General features: G+C 48.8%; 1 protein-coding gene across 1 annotated transcript; it reads left to right on the top strand.

The window, feature by feature from the left end:
• The first annotated feature begins 1,042 nt into the window (after positions 1–1,042).
• ACTL9 (actin like 9) lies at positions 1,043–2,438 on the top strand. Its single transcript, XM_057710305.1, has one exon. The coding sequence runs from the start codon at positions 1,145–1,147 to the stop codon at positions 2,375–2,377; it is 1,233 nt and encodes a 410-aa protein (XP_057566288.1). The 5' UTR covers positions 1,043–1,144; the 3' UTR covers positions 2,378–2,438.
• Positions 2,439–17,889: the final 15,451 nt, after the last annotated feature.

The following is a 17,889-nucleotide window of genomic DNA, read 5'->3' as shown; positions in this document are numbered from 1 at the left end:
AGTGGACTGCCTGGACCCTCCATAAACAGCCAAGTAAATGAACATTTCCAAAAACAAGTTTCAGACTACACTCAAAATAATTAATTTAATAAAAACTCAACCTCACTCTTTGGTCAAGATAGTAAATCTTGACACAACTAGGAAATGAAGCCCCTCTCACTTTGGTATCCCTATGACTCATTCAGCACTAGTGTCAGTAATTTCTAGCACTCCTCACACACACACACACATGCGTGCACACACACATGTATTTATTTGTTTATTTTTTTATCACCATCAAAAACAGTTTTTGAAGCAACTCCTGATCCATTGTGGAGCCTGCTGTCTTTTGTTGAAACAATGTCTTCCTCTCAAAAACACCCCTTTTTATCTATCCTGAAAGCCCCCTTTTGCATCCCACAGACACCCCCTTCTACCAAGAGGAAGCAGATAAAGTCCCTGGAGTGAAGGCAGACACCTCCTACCACCACCATGTACTAGAGAGAAGGAGGAGAAATCAAGGAAGACTTGCAGGAGGTGGTGGTGTCCTGCTGAGGTTTGAAGAGCAAATTCCTCCTCTGCAGGAATAGAATGGAGAGGCTGTTCCAGTCAGTGGGAACAGTAGAAGTGTCTAAGAATCTAGTATAGGGGTGTCTGTGCCTCTCCCTGCTCCCCCCATTCCTGGCTGGCTTCTGTTTCCTCTTGGAAACCAGAAAGCCACCCTAAAGCCAACTACTTTCTAATTAATATTCTAAGGATTAATATCTTAATATTCTAAGGAAGCCTGTGACCAGCTCTCAGATACCACACTATAAATAACTCCAAGATGAGGCACCAAGAGAAGGACTTCTGGTTCTGGATCAGAGGTCCCTCCTTGGGAGCCTTCTATCCTGTTTCTTCTCCAGATTTGGCACTGGACGGGGGGGGGGGGGGGGGGGGGGGGAATCCAGAATAAATACTCTGGGATCTTTCTAGAGAAAGGAAAGGCCCACCCCCCACTTCCACATTGTGAGCGGCAGAATGATGTCATAGACCACTGGCCCAGCCCCCTCTCCCTCTCTCTGCCTGTGCTTGCCTCAGACCCGGCCTCATCCTTTTCTCTCCACAACCCCCCACCGCAGAAGGGGTCTGCCTTGCCAAGCAGCCCAGGAGACCACTTACAGCCATGGATCCAAATCAGGGCAACCCCCCGGAGCCCCAGACCTCCCCAGAGGCCCCCAGACCTAGCCTGGCAAACAGTACCCTGCCGCAGGGCGCCCCCAGCATGGTGGGCGACAGGTTGCCCCCAAAGACCGGGGCGGTGGTCATCGACGCGGGCACAGGCACCTGTAAGGCGGGCTTCGCGGGGCAGGCCCGGCCCACCTACACCGTGGCCACCATGGTCGGCTGCCAGCCCCAGAAGCCGGCCGCCACTGGGCAGCCGGTGCTGGAGACATTCATTGGCGAAGCAGCCCGCAAGCGCCCTGAGCTGACGCTGGTGCAGCCTGTGCGCAACGGCATCGTGGTGGACTGGGACGCGGCCGAGCTCATCTGGCGCCACATGCTGGAGCACGACCTCCGCGTGGCCACCCGGGACCACCCGCTGCTGTTCTCCGACCCGCCCTTCAGCCCCACCACGAACCGCGAGAAGCTGGTGGAGGTGGTCTTCGAGTCACTGAGCTCCCCCGCCATGTATGTGGCCTCCCAGTCGGTGCTGTCCGTCTACGCGCACGGGCGGGTCAGCGGGCTGGTGGTGGACACGGGCCATGGGGTCACCTACACGGTGCCCGTCTTCCAGGGCTACAACCTGCCCCACGCCACAGAGCGCCTGGACCTGGCGGGCACCCACCTGACCGCCTTCCTGGCGGAGATGCTGCTCGGTTCTGGTTTGCCCCTGGGGCAGCAGGACCTGGACGCCGTGGAGACCATCAAACACCGCTACTGCTACGTGACCCCCGACTTTCTAAAGGAACAGGCCCGGCCCGAGGGGGAATGCCGCCAGACCCTGAAGCTGCCCGACGGGCGGACGGTCACGCTGGGCAAAGAGCTGTTCCAGTGTCCAGAGCTGCTCTTCAGCCCCCCGGAGATCCCAGGGCTGTCGCCTGTGGGCGTCCCCACCATGGCCAAACAGAGTCTTCATAAGGTGCCCGTGCAGTTGCGGACCGACGTGGCCCAGAACGTGCTCCTCTGCGGGGGCTCTTCTCTCTTCACCGGGTTCGAGGGTCGCTTCCGCGCCGAGCTGCTGTGCAGTCTGCCCCCAGAAGCCCACGTGGTGGTGACGGCCCATCCCTCCCGGAATTTCTCCGTGTGGACCGGGGGCTCCATCCTGGCCTCGCTGCGTGCCTTCCAGTCCTGCTGGGTCCTGCGAGAGCAATACGAGGAGCAGGGGCCCCACATCGTGTACCGCAAATGCTACTGACCCGGGGCGGGGGTGGGTGTGGGCGGAGTGGAGTTATGGGCAGTAAAGCTTCTGCTACCCAGCCAGCTGTGTCCTGCTTTCTCCCAGGGCCCGGCCCTGATCCACTGCTGGACCGACCCAGCTGCCCCTGGTTCTGACTCCACAGACCCACCCGCCTGGTGGTCTGCCTCCCAAGACATCCTAGTTCTACCCTGCCTTGACTCACCTCCCACGCGCCATCCCCTGAGACATCACAGTTCTGACTCTCTGAGCTCCCCTCCCCCACGATCAACCCCCCCACCCCACCCCCAGACACACACTGTCCTAACCCTGTCAAACCTATCTCCCATGATCCTAGTCTCCCATGGTTCTCAGGTTGGGATCCCCTCCCCAAGCCCTCCCCGAAGACATTCTTGGTTCTGAGTACCCCAAATCCACCCTCTCATTGGTTTCTCAGATCTGATTATCCAAAGTTCTCTGACATCCTGATGTTCTAAACATCCCCCCACAAGTGCTGCATTCCCACACCACCACAAAGGTCCAAATTCTGACCCTGCAATAGCACACTAAAGGATCCCCCCAGTGTCCAAAGCCCAATCCCCAAGTTCCACCCTCCTCCAAAGCTCTGCCCTCCCCGCATGGTTTGTTTTCCCAAATTCCTTCCATCCAGATGCTCCCACAACCCATCCCCCATCTGTATCCCCAAAGAACATGTTCTTTGACCCCCTCCGTGTTCTAAGACCCCCCCAAAGCCCCCAAGATGGCCCCCTCTGCTCTCAGCCCACTCCTTTGCTCTCTATCTCCCCCAGAAATACTCCCACATGGTTTCTCAGTGCATCTCCTGGCCCCATTTCTCAGCTCCTAGAATCCTCCCAGGAAGGCTACGGCCCCAGGACCATCGTGTGACAAGCCCACTAATGCCCTAGGCTGACCCCTGTGTTCTGAGCCCCCATCTCCCTCCCCAAAGACACTTTCCCAGGGTTGCCCCATGGTGAACCCCAGGAACCCCATCCTGGGGTTCTCAGACTCCCCAGAACTTACCCCCAGGACCAGCCCCAAGGTCCCATCCCATTAATTGAGACACAAACAGCCAGTGACATTCACAACAGCTGCCCAGTGCAACGTGACCCTGAGGCAGATACCCCAGGTGAGGGCTCCCCCGGACACTGGCTCCCTCCTGCCACCCCCACACAAGTCTCCAGGGGCCAATCATCCCGGGCTCTCCATCCCCACCTCCTTCCACTCCACTAGTAGTTCATTCCAAGTCCACTCCATCTCCCCAGATCTCTCTTGGCCTGTTCCTACAATGCCAGCCCAGGGGCTTTCCCAGGAACTTGCCCTGAGGCCACCTGCAGGATGGGGGGGGGGGGCTGCGAGGAGGCTGGACATTCTCCCCACAGGTTGCCCTCAGTCCCCTCTCTCCCCTCAGCCACTTGGACCCCTGTCAGAGGCAGGACCCTTTGCCTTTATGCTGTCCAGCCCAGCCCAATGAATGTCAAGAACGCTGACCAGCAGCCTGGACACGTCCTCCCAGTGTAGCAACAGAATAAGCCTGAGCTGCCAGAGCTTATCCACGTTCACGCTGGGTCCAAGGGATCATTCATTCATTCCTTCAACCAGTCAATACTCACTGAGCTTCACTCACAGGCCATCTTTGTCCCTTCCTGAGTCTTTCTGTGTCTCTCTTTGTTTTTAGTTTTTATTTGCCCACCTGATGTATTTTTCTCTCTGGCTCACCTGCCAGCACTAGTTCTTATGCAGGAATTTTCCAGAGTGGAAACATATATTCGTGAAGCATTAAGCCCACCCCACTTATCTCCCACATCTGCCATCAGGCAATGGGAGTGGGTGAAAGCCCTGGCCATCCCCACCCACCCTGTACCACTCTGTCCTGGGCAGTGGCTCCAGCCCCTTCCCAGGCCAGTGGGTGGTCCTCAGCTGCAGGGACAGCCTCACAGACAGGCTCAGTTCCTTGGATCACGAACGTGCAAGATTGGACCCCTCCCCTGGCTTCCCCTCTTGCCACCCCCTCCTCCCCATGCAGGTAGCCTCAACCTGTAGAATCAGCAGGCACTCCCAAGAGGTTACAAAGTGGTGAGGGGAACTGCTCATTCTTCCAACCAGGGGGCAGCACCTCCAAGCACGAGGCAGAGACCAATTTAGAACCACAATGGCTGCAGCAAATCTGACATCCCAGACGCACCCTATACCATGAGGTCAGGGCACTGCCAGACGCACACACACACACACACACACACACACACACAGAAGGGATGTGGGATAGGCTGAGTCTCAGAAGCCACAGGGAGTGATGAGGCTGCAGAAATCACTGCCAACCACCCTGGGGCTGCTGGGAAACACACAGGACTCTCATTTAGACCAGACTGTTTCCCCTTGCTCCAAACCTTCCCTGGGACAGAGATTTCTTCTGCAACCCTCTGGAAATGTGCCCCTCCCATTTGCACACTCCCAAGGATGGGGAGCTCACTACCTCAAGTCTGTTGTTTGAAATCTCAACTCCTCCCAGGAGTCTCTGCACTCAGCTTGCCACCTCCCCGCCATCCAGAGCACTGAGAGCATCAGAGACCCTGCGCCCCCTACTCAGGCCGACATGCACCCCTGGAGTCTACTCTCTCCCAAACCCAACATCCTCAACTTTTTTCCATTTCTGGCTGTAAGTCATTCATGCATCTATTCCATAAACATTCATTGGCCACCCACTACCTTCCCAGCACTGTGCTCAAACCTAAGGAAACCACAGTGAACAAGAAATGGGGTCTTAGCCTACCAGACCCTCCTTGGAAGTCTGACCAGGTCACTTCTTCCATCAACTTCCAACCGGCTGATATCTGTTCCACACACCGACCCACAAGTCCTTTCCTTCTTATGGCCTCAAAACCACCCACTTACCTCCTTCCTTCCCACCCCAGCCCAGGCCCCTTCATTGCTCACCTGGAGGATCATGGAGCCTCCCCCCTGGTGCCTCTGGTGCCTCTTTCACCCTCTGGAAGACCCTTGCAGAGGATTTCTGTGAAACGTAACTTAGAACACTCTGGTGGAAAACAAAACCCAAGTTTTTACAACAGCTCTGAGTCCTCTACCAACCTCTCCAAGCTTCTCCCTGGCTTTCCCTCCCACCACCTTCACCACTTGCACATCAGTCACCTTTCTGTTCCTCAAACACACTGTTACAGCCTGCATTCTGTCCCCTCAAAACTCATATGCTGGAGCCCTAACCCCAGCACTCCAGAATGTGACTATATTTGGAGACAGGGCCTTTGAAAAGGTAATTCAGTTAAGATGAAACCATTAGGGTGGACCCTAATCCAATATGACTAGTGTCCTTATATATATATATATATATATATATATATATATATATATATTTTTTTTTTGGCACACGGGCTTAGTTGCTCTGCAGCATGTGGGATCTTCCTGGAGCTGGGACCGAACCTGTGACCTCCGCATTGGCAGGCGGATTCTTAACCACTGTGCCACCTAGGAAGCCCTAGTGTCCTTATAGAAAGGGGGAAATTATGACAGCACACATGGAGGGACGCCCATGTGAGGACACAACAAGAAGAGGGCCATCTACAAGCCAAGGAGCAAAGCCTCAGGAGAAACCAGCCCTGACAACACCTTGATCCTGAATTTCTAGCCTCCAGAATTGTGAGAAAATAAATGTCTTTGTTTAAGCCACCTAGTCTGTTATCTATTTTGTTATGGCAACCCCAGCAGACAAAGAGAGACTTTGGTACCAAGTGTGGTTCGGAAGGTAGTTATAATACCAGCTACAACCACGTGGCCAATTACAGAAATGAGGACTGTAATTGTCATGCGTATTTCTCCCTTGTTTTCTTATGAATATGTGTGTATAGTACATATATACACATATATGTATGAATATGTATGTATCTGTATATGTATATATATATTAAGCAAATAACTTTGTTTCCTTCCATCTTTTATCTCCGTACCATGTAACATAAGATGTATTGACTTTATAGCATAGTATTTAAATATTGTTAACTTTACATCGTAGTATTTAAATTAGGATACCAAAGAGAAGGTAAACATCACTGAAAGACTTTATCTCCTCTTCTGGGAAAGGGTTAGTGTGTTTTCAGTTGTTCACAGGAGAGTTGTATCATGTCAGGTAGAAGTATCATCTTGTTATTGTCGTCATTTGCAGATGAAGTATGGTTTAAGGAGTTGTGCGTGTGCTAGGTTGACAATGTGTAGATTTGTGATGGTTTATGTCATGTGTCAACTTGGCTAGGCCATGGTGCCCAGAGGTTCTTAAAGACCAGTCTAGATGTTGCTGGGAAAGTATTTTTTTAGATAAGATGAATATTTAAATCAGTACACTTTGAGCAAAACAGATTACCCCCCAATGGTGTGGGTGGGTCTCATCTAATCAGTTGAAGGTCTACGAAAACAAAGACTGACTGCCCCCAAGGAAGGAGAAGTTCTTCAGCAGACTACCTTCAGACTCAAACTGCAACCCCTTCTGAGTCTTTTAGCCTGCTGAATTTTAGATTTGTCAGCCTCCACAATCATGGGAGCCAATTTCTTAAAATAAAGCTCCCTCTCTACCCATACATCCTAACAGTTCTGCTTCTCTGGAGAATCCTAACTAGTATACCTCAGGACCTTTGCACCTGCTCTTGCCTCTACTCAGAATGCTCCTTCCTACCTCCTATATTACAAAAGGCAGGACCCCTCCCCCTTTATGAGTCTGACACAAAGCTCTGATGCCATAAAAGGAATAATTAAAACAGTTGACTTCATGTAAACATCAAAAAAAAAATCTGCAAGGTAAAAATCACCCTGAACAATGTTAAGACAAATGACAATTCAAAATATAAATTAAATAAATTATAAATAATTTTTAAAAGACAAATGACAAATGGAGTAAACTATAGCTCATGACACAAAGGGCCAGTGCCCATAATATATAAAGAGCTCTTGGAAACAATCAATAAGAAAAATATTACAACAGTCCATGGAAAAGTTAACAAAGGATAAGAATTTTGAACTCTCTGAGAAAGAAAAACAAATGGTTCTTAGTCACAACAAAAGATTCTTAACCTCATAAGGGAGATGAACATTAAAACTACACTGCAATACCATGCCTAACCCATCAGATTGGCAAAGATCAAAAGGTTTGATAACACCGCAGGTTGGTGAGTTTCTGGGGAAACTGACACTCTCTTATTCTGATGATGAAGAAGGAAACTGGTACAAATCCATATGCAGAACAAGTGGTAATATCTACCTAAATGACAAACACACACATCTTCTGAGCCAGCTGTCACACTTTCCAGGAATTTCTCCTTCAGATACAATCACTTGTATGTGAAATGACGTCAATGCACTTATCCCTTGTACACTGCAGCACTTTTTTTGTGGCAAAACATTGGAAACAATGTTATGTGTTGCCAACATTATGTGACCACCCACAAGAACAGGGTAATAAATTTCATTAAAACATAGAGGAATACTATGCAGCTCTAAAAAAGGAACCAGCAAGCTCTGTTCACTGGCATGGAGTGGGTGCCAAGACATATTTTAAGTGAAAATAAAGAAGGCCCAGAATGCTATGTTACCATTTATGCAAAAAATGGATATGGAGTAAATGGATATGTAGATATTTGCTTAAAAATGTCTAGAATATCTCTGGAAGATCTCACAAGAAATCTGAGTGGTGGCTGCTGCTAGACCAGAGTTTCTCAAGTGTAATTTCATTACTATGCCTTAAAGAGCAATCATTTTCAGACCTTTTTTCCTTAATTGCCCAGTACAAAAGCTTAATACTACACAGCTACTATGTATCGATTATATCTATACATATGTGGTCTATGTATATCTGTGCTTTATACACAAAAACAGATTTTTTTGCACATACCTCCAAACCAATCCTCACTCTTTTGGGGACAATATCACCTCCACTGAGGACTAATGCTCTTGGGGACGTGGACAAAGGAGCCTGGGCAAAGTGGGAAGGAGACTGCTCACTGACCTGCCCTTGTGAAGTACAGTAAGTCCCCTACATACAAACAAGTTCCATTCCAAGGGTATGTTCATAAGTCCAATTTGTTTGTAAGTCCGGCAAAGTTAGGTACTCAACTAACGCAATCGGCTTTATAGTACTGCACCGTAATTAGGTTGATAATACTTTTCACACAAATAATACATAAAAACAAAGAAAATAAAGAAAACATTTTTAATCTTACAATACAGTACCTTGAAAAGTATAGTAGTACCAGCTACATCACCACTGCTTTTACACTTGCTTCCAGACATCCTGGGCTTGAAATAAAGATACTGTGTTACTGTACTCTATACAGTACTGTCAAGTACATAAAAGCACAACCACTTGTAGAGGATGCACGCACGTGACAATGTACTCCAGACATGTGAACTAACTTACGTGATTGGACATGGGAACACACGTTTGCATCTTTGAAAGTTCAGAACTTGAAGGTTCGTATGTAGGGGACTTACTGTATTAGAATTTTGAAACATGTAAATATATTTTTTGGGGGGGGTGAAGTAGAAAAGAATAGCTTTATTACTTTGCCAGGCAAAGGGGACCACAGGGGGTTAATGCCCTCAAAACTGTGTGTCCCCATGAATATATTTTTTTAAATGTGGAGATTTATTTTAGGTTCCTCTTGTGTCCAGCCAGGTAGCTTTGTTTTCTTTCTCTCTCCACCTAGCTGTGATCATCTGATTTGTTTGATTCCTTGTCAATGGACAGTGTCCCCCGCCTCGGCCCTGAGTTTTGGGAGGGCAGAGGCCTCGTGTGTATCATGTGCCCAGCACACAGTCACGTCCAATAAATATTTGTTGAACGACTGAATGAATAAGCTATGACTTTGGCTGAGCTGAGAGGAATCCTCCTACATAGGGGCCCCTCTCCCTCTCTTCCTCCTGGCACTGGAGCCACACAGACTGGGGTTCTAGCATCATCTCTTCACATGCTGTGTGACCTTAGATGACTGACCTGACCTCTCTGAGCTTCACTCAACACACCTGTAACGTGAGAGTGATATCTGTGCTCACTGCAGGGAGGCTTCATAAGGATTAAGTCAGATCACGCAGGTGCTCTGGGAAATATAGAAGGATACATGTCAAACCGCCGTTGTCTTTGGGGCTATGAGGAGGGACGGGGGGCTTTTGCATTTACTCTGTATATTAATGCATTGTTTGAATGTTTTACAATGCAAATGCCTCCATCGAAATAACGTCTTCGAACAATTTTGAGTAATGCATAAAATGGACCTGACATACTTAGGGCACAGCAAGTGCTTAATAGATGGTGATGAGGATGCTATTTCAACTACTGTGCCAAAGACGGACTCCAAGTCCTCCAGCCAGTCCACTGGCCACTGAGAGCCTGGAGACCCTCCTCCAAGGGTTTGACCAAAGAGAGAATCCACTAAGCACTTCAGTCCAGACCCCCTGTTCTTTGGGGGACTCAGGAGAGGAAGTCTTTGGAGGAGGTGGTCCCACCAGGCAAATCACAGACTGGGCGGAGATTAAGGTGAGGTGAGTATTACAAGACCAAAAAGTACAGGGTCAGAGCTCAGCTTCATTCAAAATTTTGACTGCTTGTTTATCGTTGAATTTTTTGCATTAATTTTGATTTTTTTACATATTGCGCTGATGCCAGGAGCTGGGGGTAGGGAGGACCACGGAGTGATGCCTGTGAGTATGGATTTCTTTCTGGGGGATGAAACCGTTCTGGAGTAGACAGGGCTGTTGGCTGCACAACCTTGTGAAGGTATATACTAACTGCCTCTGAATCGTATACTTTCAGAGGTGAATTGCATGCTATGGGAGAAAATCTCAATTAAAAGCATTGCACTGAAATGTTATTTACTTTATAAGCCCTAGAAATCTAATGCACAGTGCAGTGAATATAGACAACAACCTTCTGATCATCAGACTTGCTGAGACTGGAACTTAATTATTCCAACCGTTAAAGAGAAAGGATAGCAATGCAAAGTGAGAGAGGTGTAAGTATCTCTACAAGGTTACAACAGATACAATCAGGTTACAACAGACACACGTATCAAATTAGCAGGCTGAACACCTCAAATTGACACAATGTTATGTGTGAAATCTATTTCAATGTTTATGCACTTTGTTTACTGAGCTGTTGGGCACCCCCTTAAATTTGCTCCGGAGAATGCATCACTCCCCTCACCTTAATCCCAGCCACGTGGACAAAGACACTGGGAGGGCGTGAGGAGCTGAGATGGTTTGCGTGAGGCTGGCCCAGGAAGGAGAGACCGGAAGATCAGGCTTCTTGAGCCCTTGGCCGCAGGGCCTGCTTCCCACGGAAACCAGGAAATTCACCCCCACCCCCCACCCCCACCCACACTGGGGCACCTGCAGCTGCTGCTCATCCCCCCCGACCAGGTCACTGCCCCAGACACAGCCAACACCTCACCCCATCCCAGCTCAGTGCAATTAAACCCAACAGGGGGTGGGGAGTTTAACTCCCCACGGACAAGGATTTCTGGTTTTAGCAGCTTTGCTCACGCCATCTCACACACACACACACACACACACACACACCCTCACCCCCAGCTATTACCTGGGGCCTCTTGAAGCTTTGCAGGGACAGATGCGGCTGCCAGATGTGGGGAAGAAAGGTGGGAGGAGGGGGTACTGGGCCGGGTGACAAGGTTCAAGATCAGGGGCTGGTGGATTTTCCTGGAACCCCACTCACAGCTGACCAAGCCACCAGGCAGTGAGTGGAAAAGCCCAGCCCAGCTGGTTGGCGATTACCATTCAGGGGACAGGTCAGCTCCTGGGACTCACTATCTTCCATCCCCTTCTCCCCACTCCAAACCTCTCCCAACCCAGGTTGCTATCCTCTTCCCCACCACAAGCACCCAGCATCCCCTCCTTCCCCTCCAGTCTGCTCACCCCCAACCTTAGAGACCCATGAATCTCTTTTGCAAGAAGCAAATCCTATCACACTCCTCTCCTGCTCAATATCCTTCCATGGCTCCCCATGGCCCTGGGGCTAAATAATTTTCCTAGAACCCTACTGAAGCCTTGAGTAAAGTCCTGACAACCCCCCTGGCTCCCCCATTGCATTCTGCATTCCATTCCCAAATGCCTCCTTCATTCCCTGGAACTCAGCACTTTCCCTCCTATCTCAGGGCCTTTGCACAAGCTGTCCCCTCCACCTGGAACACTTTCTTTTTCTCCTGTCTTTCCCTAGTTAATGCCTGTATCCCTGCTTCAACTCTCAGCTCTGGGAAGCCCTTTATCACCACCCAGGTGGGTCAGGTCCATCAGCACCAGGCTTCAGCCCAGCCTAACATTTATCAGGATTGTACATTATGTCTGTGTATGTGACTCAACCCAGGTCAGCCTTCCACCATGAAATGTGACTTCCGGGAGGTCTGGAAACTGGCACATAGTAGGTCCTCAAGCAACACTTACTTGATAATTTGAGAGGTTTCTGCCCAGTGGAAGGGACAGCTAATAAACATGAAAAGAAATAGGAATTTCAGATGGCAAAAATACACACTACTGTCTATAAAATAGATAACAAATAAGGACCTACTGTATAGCACAGGGAACTCTACTCAATACTCTGTAATGACCTATATGGGAAAAGAATTTTTTAAAAGTGGATATATGTATATGTATAACTGATACACTTTTCTGTACACCTGCAACTAACACAACATTGTAAATCCAAAAAATAAAAAAAATGCCCTGAAGAAAATTAAACAGGGTGATGTGATGGGTGATCAGACAGGACCCGAGAAAATGAGGGAAGAGCATTCCAGGCCAAGGGAACCACAGGGAAAGGCCTGCAGGCAGGACCCACTTGGTGTGTTTTGAGAACACAGTGGAGAGAGTCAGGGGGAGATGGGGAGTGGGTGAGGGAAGGTCGTACAGGCCCTGTGGGCCACAACAACATTAAACTTTACCCAAGATCTGTGACCTTGGAAAACAGTGAAGATTAAGAATCCCCACCCACCCCCACCCTTCATGTTCCAGGAGACTGCTTACTGTAAGGAAGCAGCCTCCCATATGACTTAGATGAGTCCCACAGGTGCCTGCTCTGATGGTTAATTTTATGTCTCAACTTGACTGGGTCACGGGGAGCCCAGATATTTGGTCAAACATTATTTTGGGTTTATTTGTAGATGAGTTTAACATTTAAATCAGTAGACTGAGTAAAGCAGATTGCTCCTCCCCTGGTGTGGGTGGGCCTCACCCAATCAGTTGAAGGCTGACCAGACCAGGAAAACTGACGGTCCTCCTACTAAGAGAGAATTCCACCTGCCTGACAGCCCTCAGGACTGGCTCACCTGTTTTTCTGGCCTTTGGGACTTGAACTGAAACATCAGTTCTTCCTGCATCTCAAGCCTGGAGCTCTTGGGGCTGGCCAGCTTCCATAATCACATAAGCCAACTCCTTATAATATATATGCAAGGCTATAGACAGATATCTAGATCTGTAGATAGATCTACAGACAGATAGATCTACAGACAGATATTATATCAAGATAGATAGATAGATGATAGATAAATATCCAGATATCTAGATAGATATAGATATCTAGATAAATATCTAAATAGATGAATATAGATAGATATCCATATATAGTAAACATATATGATATATAGATATTATGGATATATAGAGTGTATAGATATATAAATGTATACACACATATAGATATCTATATTAAGATACAGATAGATCTTTATATAGCTCTAAGATCTATAGATATCTATATTATATAGTTAGTATCTATGTATCTATAGCTATGTAGAGATGATGATAGATAGATGGATAGATAGACAGATAGATGATAGATAGATGATAGATTAGATAGATAGATAGATAGATAGATGATAGATAGATAGATACAGATAGACAGACAGATAGATGATAGATAGATCTATCCTATTGCTTCTGTCTCTGAATAATCCCAATACAGATTTCCTTGCTTACCTATGACAAGGCAGGTGCAAACCTCCAAAATTCCATTCTTTGCCTCATAAGTTGTTAGCCGAACTGCGTGTCCCCACTGATCAATTGAAACAAAATGCTTACTAACCAAACTTTGGTTAAACTCCTCTCCTTCCTTCAGGCCCCGGAACTTAGCCCCGCCCCGCACCTGAACCAGCAGACAGCCCCTCTGGAGAACAGGCTGGCCCCAGGGTAAAGCATCCTCCAATCTGATATCCTGCCATCCTTTCATCCACTCCCCAACACCTGGTCCTCTCTGGCTTGTTCATTCCACTTTATGAAAAGAAAACTCTCTGGCCTCACGTTTGGGAGGCTTGCAGACCTCACAATCAGAGCGTTCTCCCTGGGGCATAGTCCGTTTCCTCTCCCCTTGCAATAATCCTTTTGATTAAAGGCTCTCCTTACTAAGTCCAGATTTGTTTTTTATTGACAGCTGCAGGGAGGACTTTGGATTTTTCTTTTTCCTAGGAGCAATAGAGCAGGGGCCATCACGTCATCGGGGCCACCAAGTGGATCCGGGGAAACCGTGAGGATGCTCAAGCTGTAGGTCAAGCTGCGAAGTGGGTAGATTTAAGCTGCATTTTGGAGGGTGAGTGGACAGAAGCATGAGAATCAGAGGCAAGTCTCTGGAGGTCCCCAAACATGATAAATTCCAAGATTTTCACCATTTGTGGCAAGAACAGCCCAGGAAGGTGGTTCAGCATCACAAGAAGAGAGTAAGCTTGGGGCAGGGGGTACAGGTTGAGGGTACCCACGAAGGTTGTTTATCAGGAAGGCTTAGACCCGCAGAGCATCAGAGCCCAACAAGGGAAACTGAGGCTGTCCAGCATGCCCCTGGCAGAGCCAGGATTCGAACCCAGGTTCCCTGTTTCCCAGATCCAGGTGGTCCTGCTACCCTCCCCTATTTCCCGAGGGTCTGAAATTTGGATGACTCCTAGGTGACAAGAGTGAGGACATGCTGGGTAGGGAACAGCAAGGGTAGCGGTGTGGAGGCCGCAGCGGGGCGGGGGGAAGCAAGCGGCAGGAAGTGGATAATAATAACCGCTAGCAGGTATCAGCGCTTCCTACCTGCCAGACGCTGCTGCGCCAACCACCCAGCAAGTTTTACCTCCTGCTCTTCTCCCTCTGAGGTCGGAACTATTATTATCTCCATCTATGGAAGGCGAAACTGAGGCCCAGGGAGGGGATGTGAAGCCCCCAGAAAGCAGTGCAGAGCCCTCTCCCCTCCATCTGGGGACTGGGGCCAGCAGGGGGTGGTTCCTTGTCTCCCTCCCCTCCCGCTTAGCGCCCTGACCCAGGCCCCAAGACAGGAAGACAGTGGCCAGGACAGCCCTGCTAGAGGGCGGGGGAGGGGCCGGGCCAAACCGCGGACAGGATTTCTCAGAATTTACAGTATGATGGGGGGAGGGCAGGCTGGGGCTGCCCCCAGAGCCTGCGCAACCACAGGGGGAGAGGGGGTGGGAGAGAGGGGGCGGGAGAGAGGGGGCGATGAGGGGGCCCAGCTCAGGCCTTATGGGAGGGGGCTCTGCTCTCCTCCATCCCCCCACCTCTTTGAGCCTCAGCCCTGACAATAGGGCTTAGAGGGCCACCTGTGGGGAGATGTGAGGGGCCCCCTGCACACCAGGCTCTAGCATACATGTGTGTGTGTGTGCTTCACGTCCCCACAGGAGCCCTAGCACACACATGTACATGCATGTGTCACATCACACGTGCACACCCAAGCCAGAGTGTGTGTGTGTGTGCGCAAGTGCGAGCACGTGAGTCAACTCAGGCAGACCCAGGCATTTCACTCCCAGCCACCCAAAGCCGGGACTGGTGGGGTTCCCCTGAGGGAGGAGATAGATGGGCCTCAGGCTGAGCAGCTGCAGTTTGTCCCATATGGACAGAAACTCCAAAATAGCAGAAGCGAGAGAAGAGCTGAGCCCTGCCCAGGTAAAAGATAGAGGCCACGTCTTTCTCATTCTCAAGGTCAAGGAGACCTCCAACTACACATGCACGGAAAGGCTCGTTGGAGGTCAAACAGGGAATGATGTCAACCCACCCACAGGTCTCTTTGCTAGAATCCATCTTGGCTAAGCGATGCACACACACTTGGGAGGACCCTGAGACAAACCAAATACGGACTCAGAACCAGGCAAAGCAAGATGATTGGCCAAAGGAAACCCGGAAGAGATAATGCCCCATTTAAGTGATTCAAAATACCACCAGGGAGCGATTCTCTTTCTGAGCCCTCCTGTGTATCTATCCACATGTAGTCCTTTTTCTACCTAATAAACACTTTACTTGTTTCACTACTTTCTGTCTCTTTGTGGAAAGGTATTTCTACACAGCTGATGGACCAGGGCCTTGTTACTGGCCGCTGGTCCCTGGTGGTCTAAGTGGTTAGGACTCAGCGCTGTCACTGCCGCAGCCTGAATTCAGTCTCTGTCCGGGAACCAAATTCCTGCTTCAAGCCACTGCAGGAGGCCACATGAGATCACCCCCACCCGCACCTCCCTGAGGGCAGTGTGTCCGGGGCTGGGACCCAGCAAGGGACCTTGTCCTTCCACATCCCCTCTGCACTCTGTGCCCAGTTCCCTGGTCAGTCTCTTCCTTTCCATCTCTCAGGGGCCCGTCTGTCCTCAGTGCACAGCAGACTCAATGGCACTTTTTTTTAAATTGAGGTGAAATTCACGAAACAAAAAAATTAACATTTTAAAGTGAACAATTTGGGGGTATTTAGTACATTCACAAGGTTAGGTAATCACCACCTCTCTCTAGTTCCAAAAGATTTTCATCATCCCAAAAGAAAACCCCATGCCCATTAAGTAGTCTCTCCTGACTCCCCCCTCCCCACCAGCTCCTGGCAACCAACTACCAACTGCTTTCTATCTCTGTGGATTTACTAGTTTGACTATTTCGTATAACTGGAATCATACAACGTGTGGCCTTTGGTGACTGGCTTCTTTCACTCATGTTTTCCAGATCACAGTTCAAATGTCACTTCCTCCGAGGGACCTTCCCTGACCTCCCCCTGCCTCAGCCCACAGCCCTCAGCAGCATCTGACGTAAACCTGACCATCTCTCTGTTCACTCAAAGGCTGTCCCTCCCCTCAAAGGGACAGGCTCCAAAAGGCAAGGATTGGTCTCATCCTCTCTGGAAAGTGGCCGGTGACTGAATGAATGACCCCCATCACAGTGTCCTTTCCTGTCTCTCTCCACCCCATAACATGGCCTTGGCTTCCTTGTCAATCCTCAGACTCAATTTGACAGTATTTATCACGCACCTTCTTCATGACAGGTCCTGTTGCAGGTACTGGGGCTCCTACAGGGAACACAACAGACGAGTCCCTTCATCCTCGAGGTGGAGACGGACAAATCTGCTGACATAGGATTTAACTGCAGTCAAAAGCTGTTACTAGGAGGAACAGCTGTTCTTTTCAATTCATTTATTCATTCAACAGATATTTATGGAATACCTACCATATGTAGTGTTGACATAAATAAGTGGAGGTATTTTAGAGTGGGTGTTCAGGGATTGTCTTTCCTGAAAGTGTAGTGTTTGAACCAAGACCTAAAAATGAAGGGTGGGAGGAAGGGGATATGGGGATATATGTATAAATATAGCTGATTCACTATGTTGTACAGCAGAAACTAATACAAGATGGTAAAGAAATTATACTCCAATAAAGATGTATAAAATAAAAAATTAATTAATTAATTAAAATGGGGGAAAATAAATAAATAAAATATATGACAAAGCAAAAAAAAAAAAAAAACCCTAAAAGTGGAAAAGGAGAGTCGTTTTGTTTGTTTGTTTTGGCCACACTGCACAGCATGCGGGGTCTTAGTTCCCCAAACAGGGATCAAACCTGTGTCCCCTGCAGTGGAAGCACCAAGTCTTAACCACTGGACCACCAGAGAAGTCCCCAGGAGAGTCATTTAAAGACTAAAGGGAAAGCATTATAGGGACTTCCCAGGTGGCGCAGTGGTTAAGAATCTGCCTGCTCATGCAGGGGACACAGTTTTGATCCCTGGTCCAGGAAGATCCCACATGCCACAGAGCAACTAAGCCCATGTGCCACAACTACTGAGCCTGCGTGCTGAAGCCCATGCACCTAGAGCCTATGCTCTGCAACAAGAGAAGCCACCACAGTGAGTAGACCTGCTCACCACAAGTAGAGAAAGCCCATGCGCAGCAACAAAGACCCAACGCAGCCAAGAAGAAAGAAAGAAGGAAGGAAGGAAGGAAAGAAAGAAGAAGAAGAGGAGGAGGAGGAGGAGGAAAGAAAGAAAAAGAAAGAAAGAAAGAAAGAAAGAAAGAAAGAAAGAAAGAAAGAAAGAAAGAAAGAAAGAAAGAAAGAAAGAGAAAGAAGGGAGGAAGGAAGGAAGGAAGGAAAGAAAAAGAAGAAGAAGAGGAGGAGGAGGAGGAGGAAGAAGAAAGAAAAAGAAAGAAAGAAAGAAAGAAAGAGAGAGAGAGAGAGAGAAAGAAGGGAGGAAGGAAGGAAGGAGGGAAGGAAGGAAGGAGGGAAGGAAAG

This window comes from Hippopotamus amphibius, chromosome 15 (assembly GCF_030028045.1).
Source record: "Hippopotamus amphibius kiboko isolate mHipAmp2 chromosome 15, mHipAmp2.hap2, whole genome shotgun sequence".
Lineage (NCBI taxonomy): Eukaryota > Metazoa > Chordata > Mammalia > Artiodactyla > Hippopotamidae > Hippopotamus > Hippopotamus amphibius.
The sequence above is the reverse complement of the archived record's forward strand: the minus strand, read 5'-3'. Positions and strand labels throughout refer to the sequence as shown.

Bases quoted from the DNA above. Each gene is read 5' to 3' on its own strand.
- ACTL9 (XM_057710305.1), top strand. From the start codon at position 1,145: ATGGATCCAAATCAGGGCAACCCCCCGGAGCCCCAGACCTCCCCAGAG.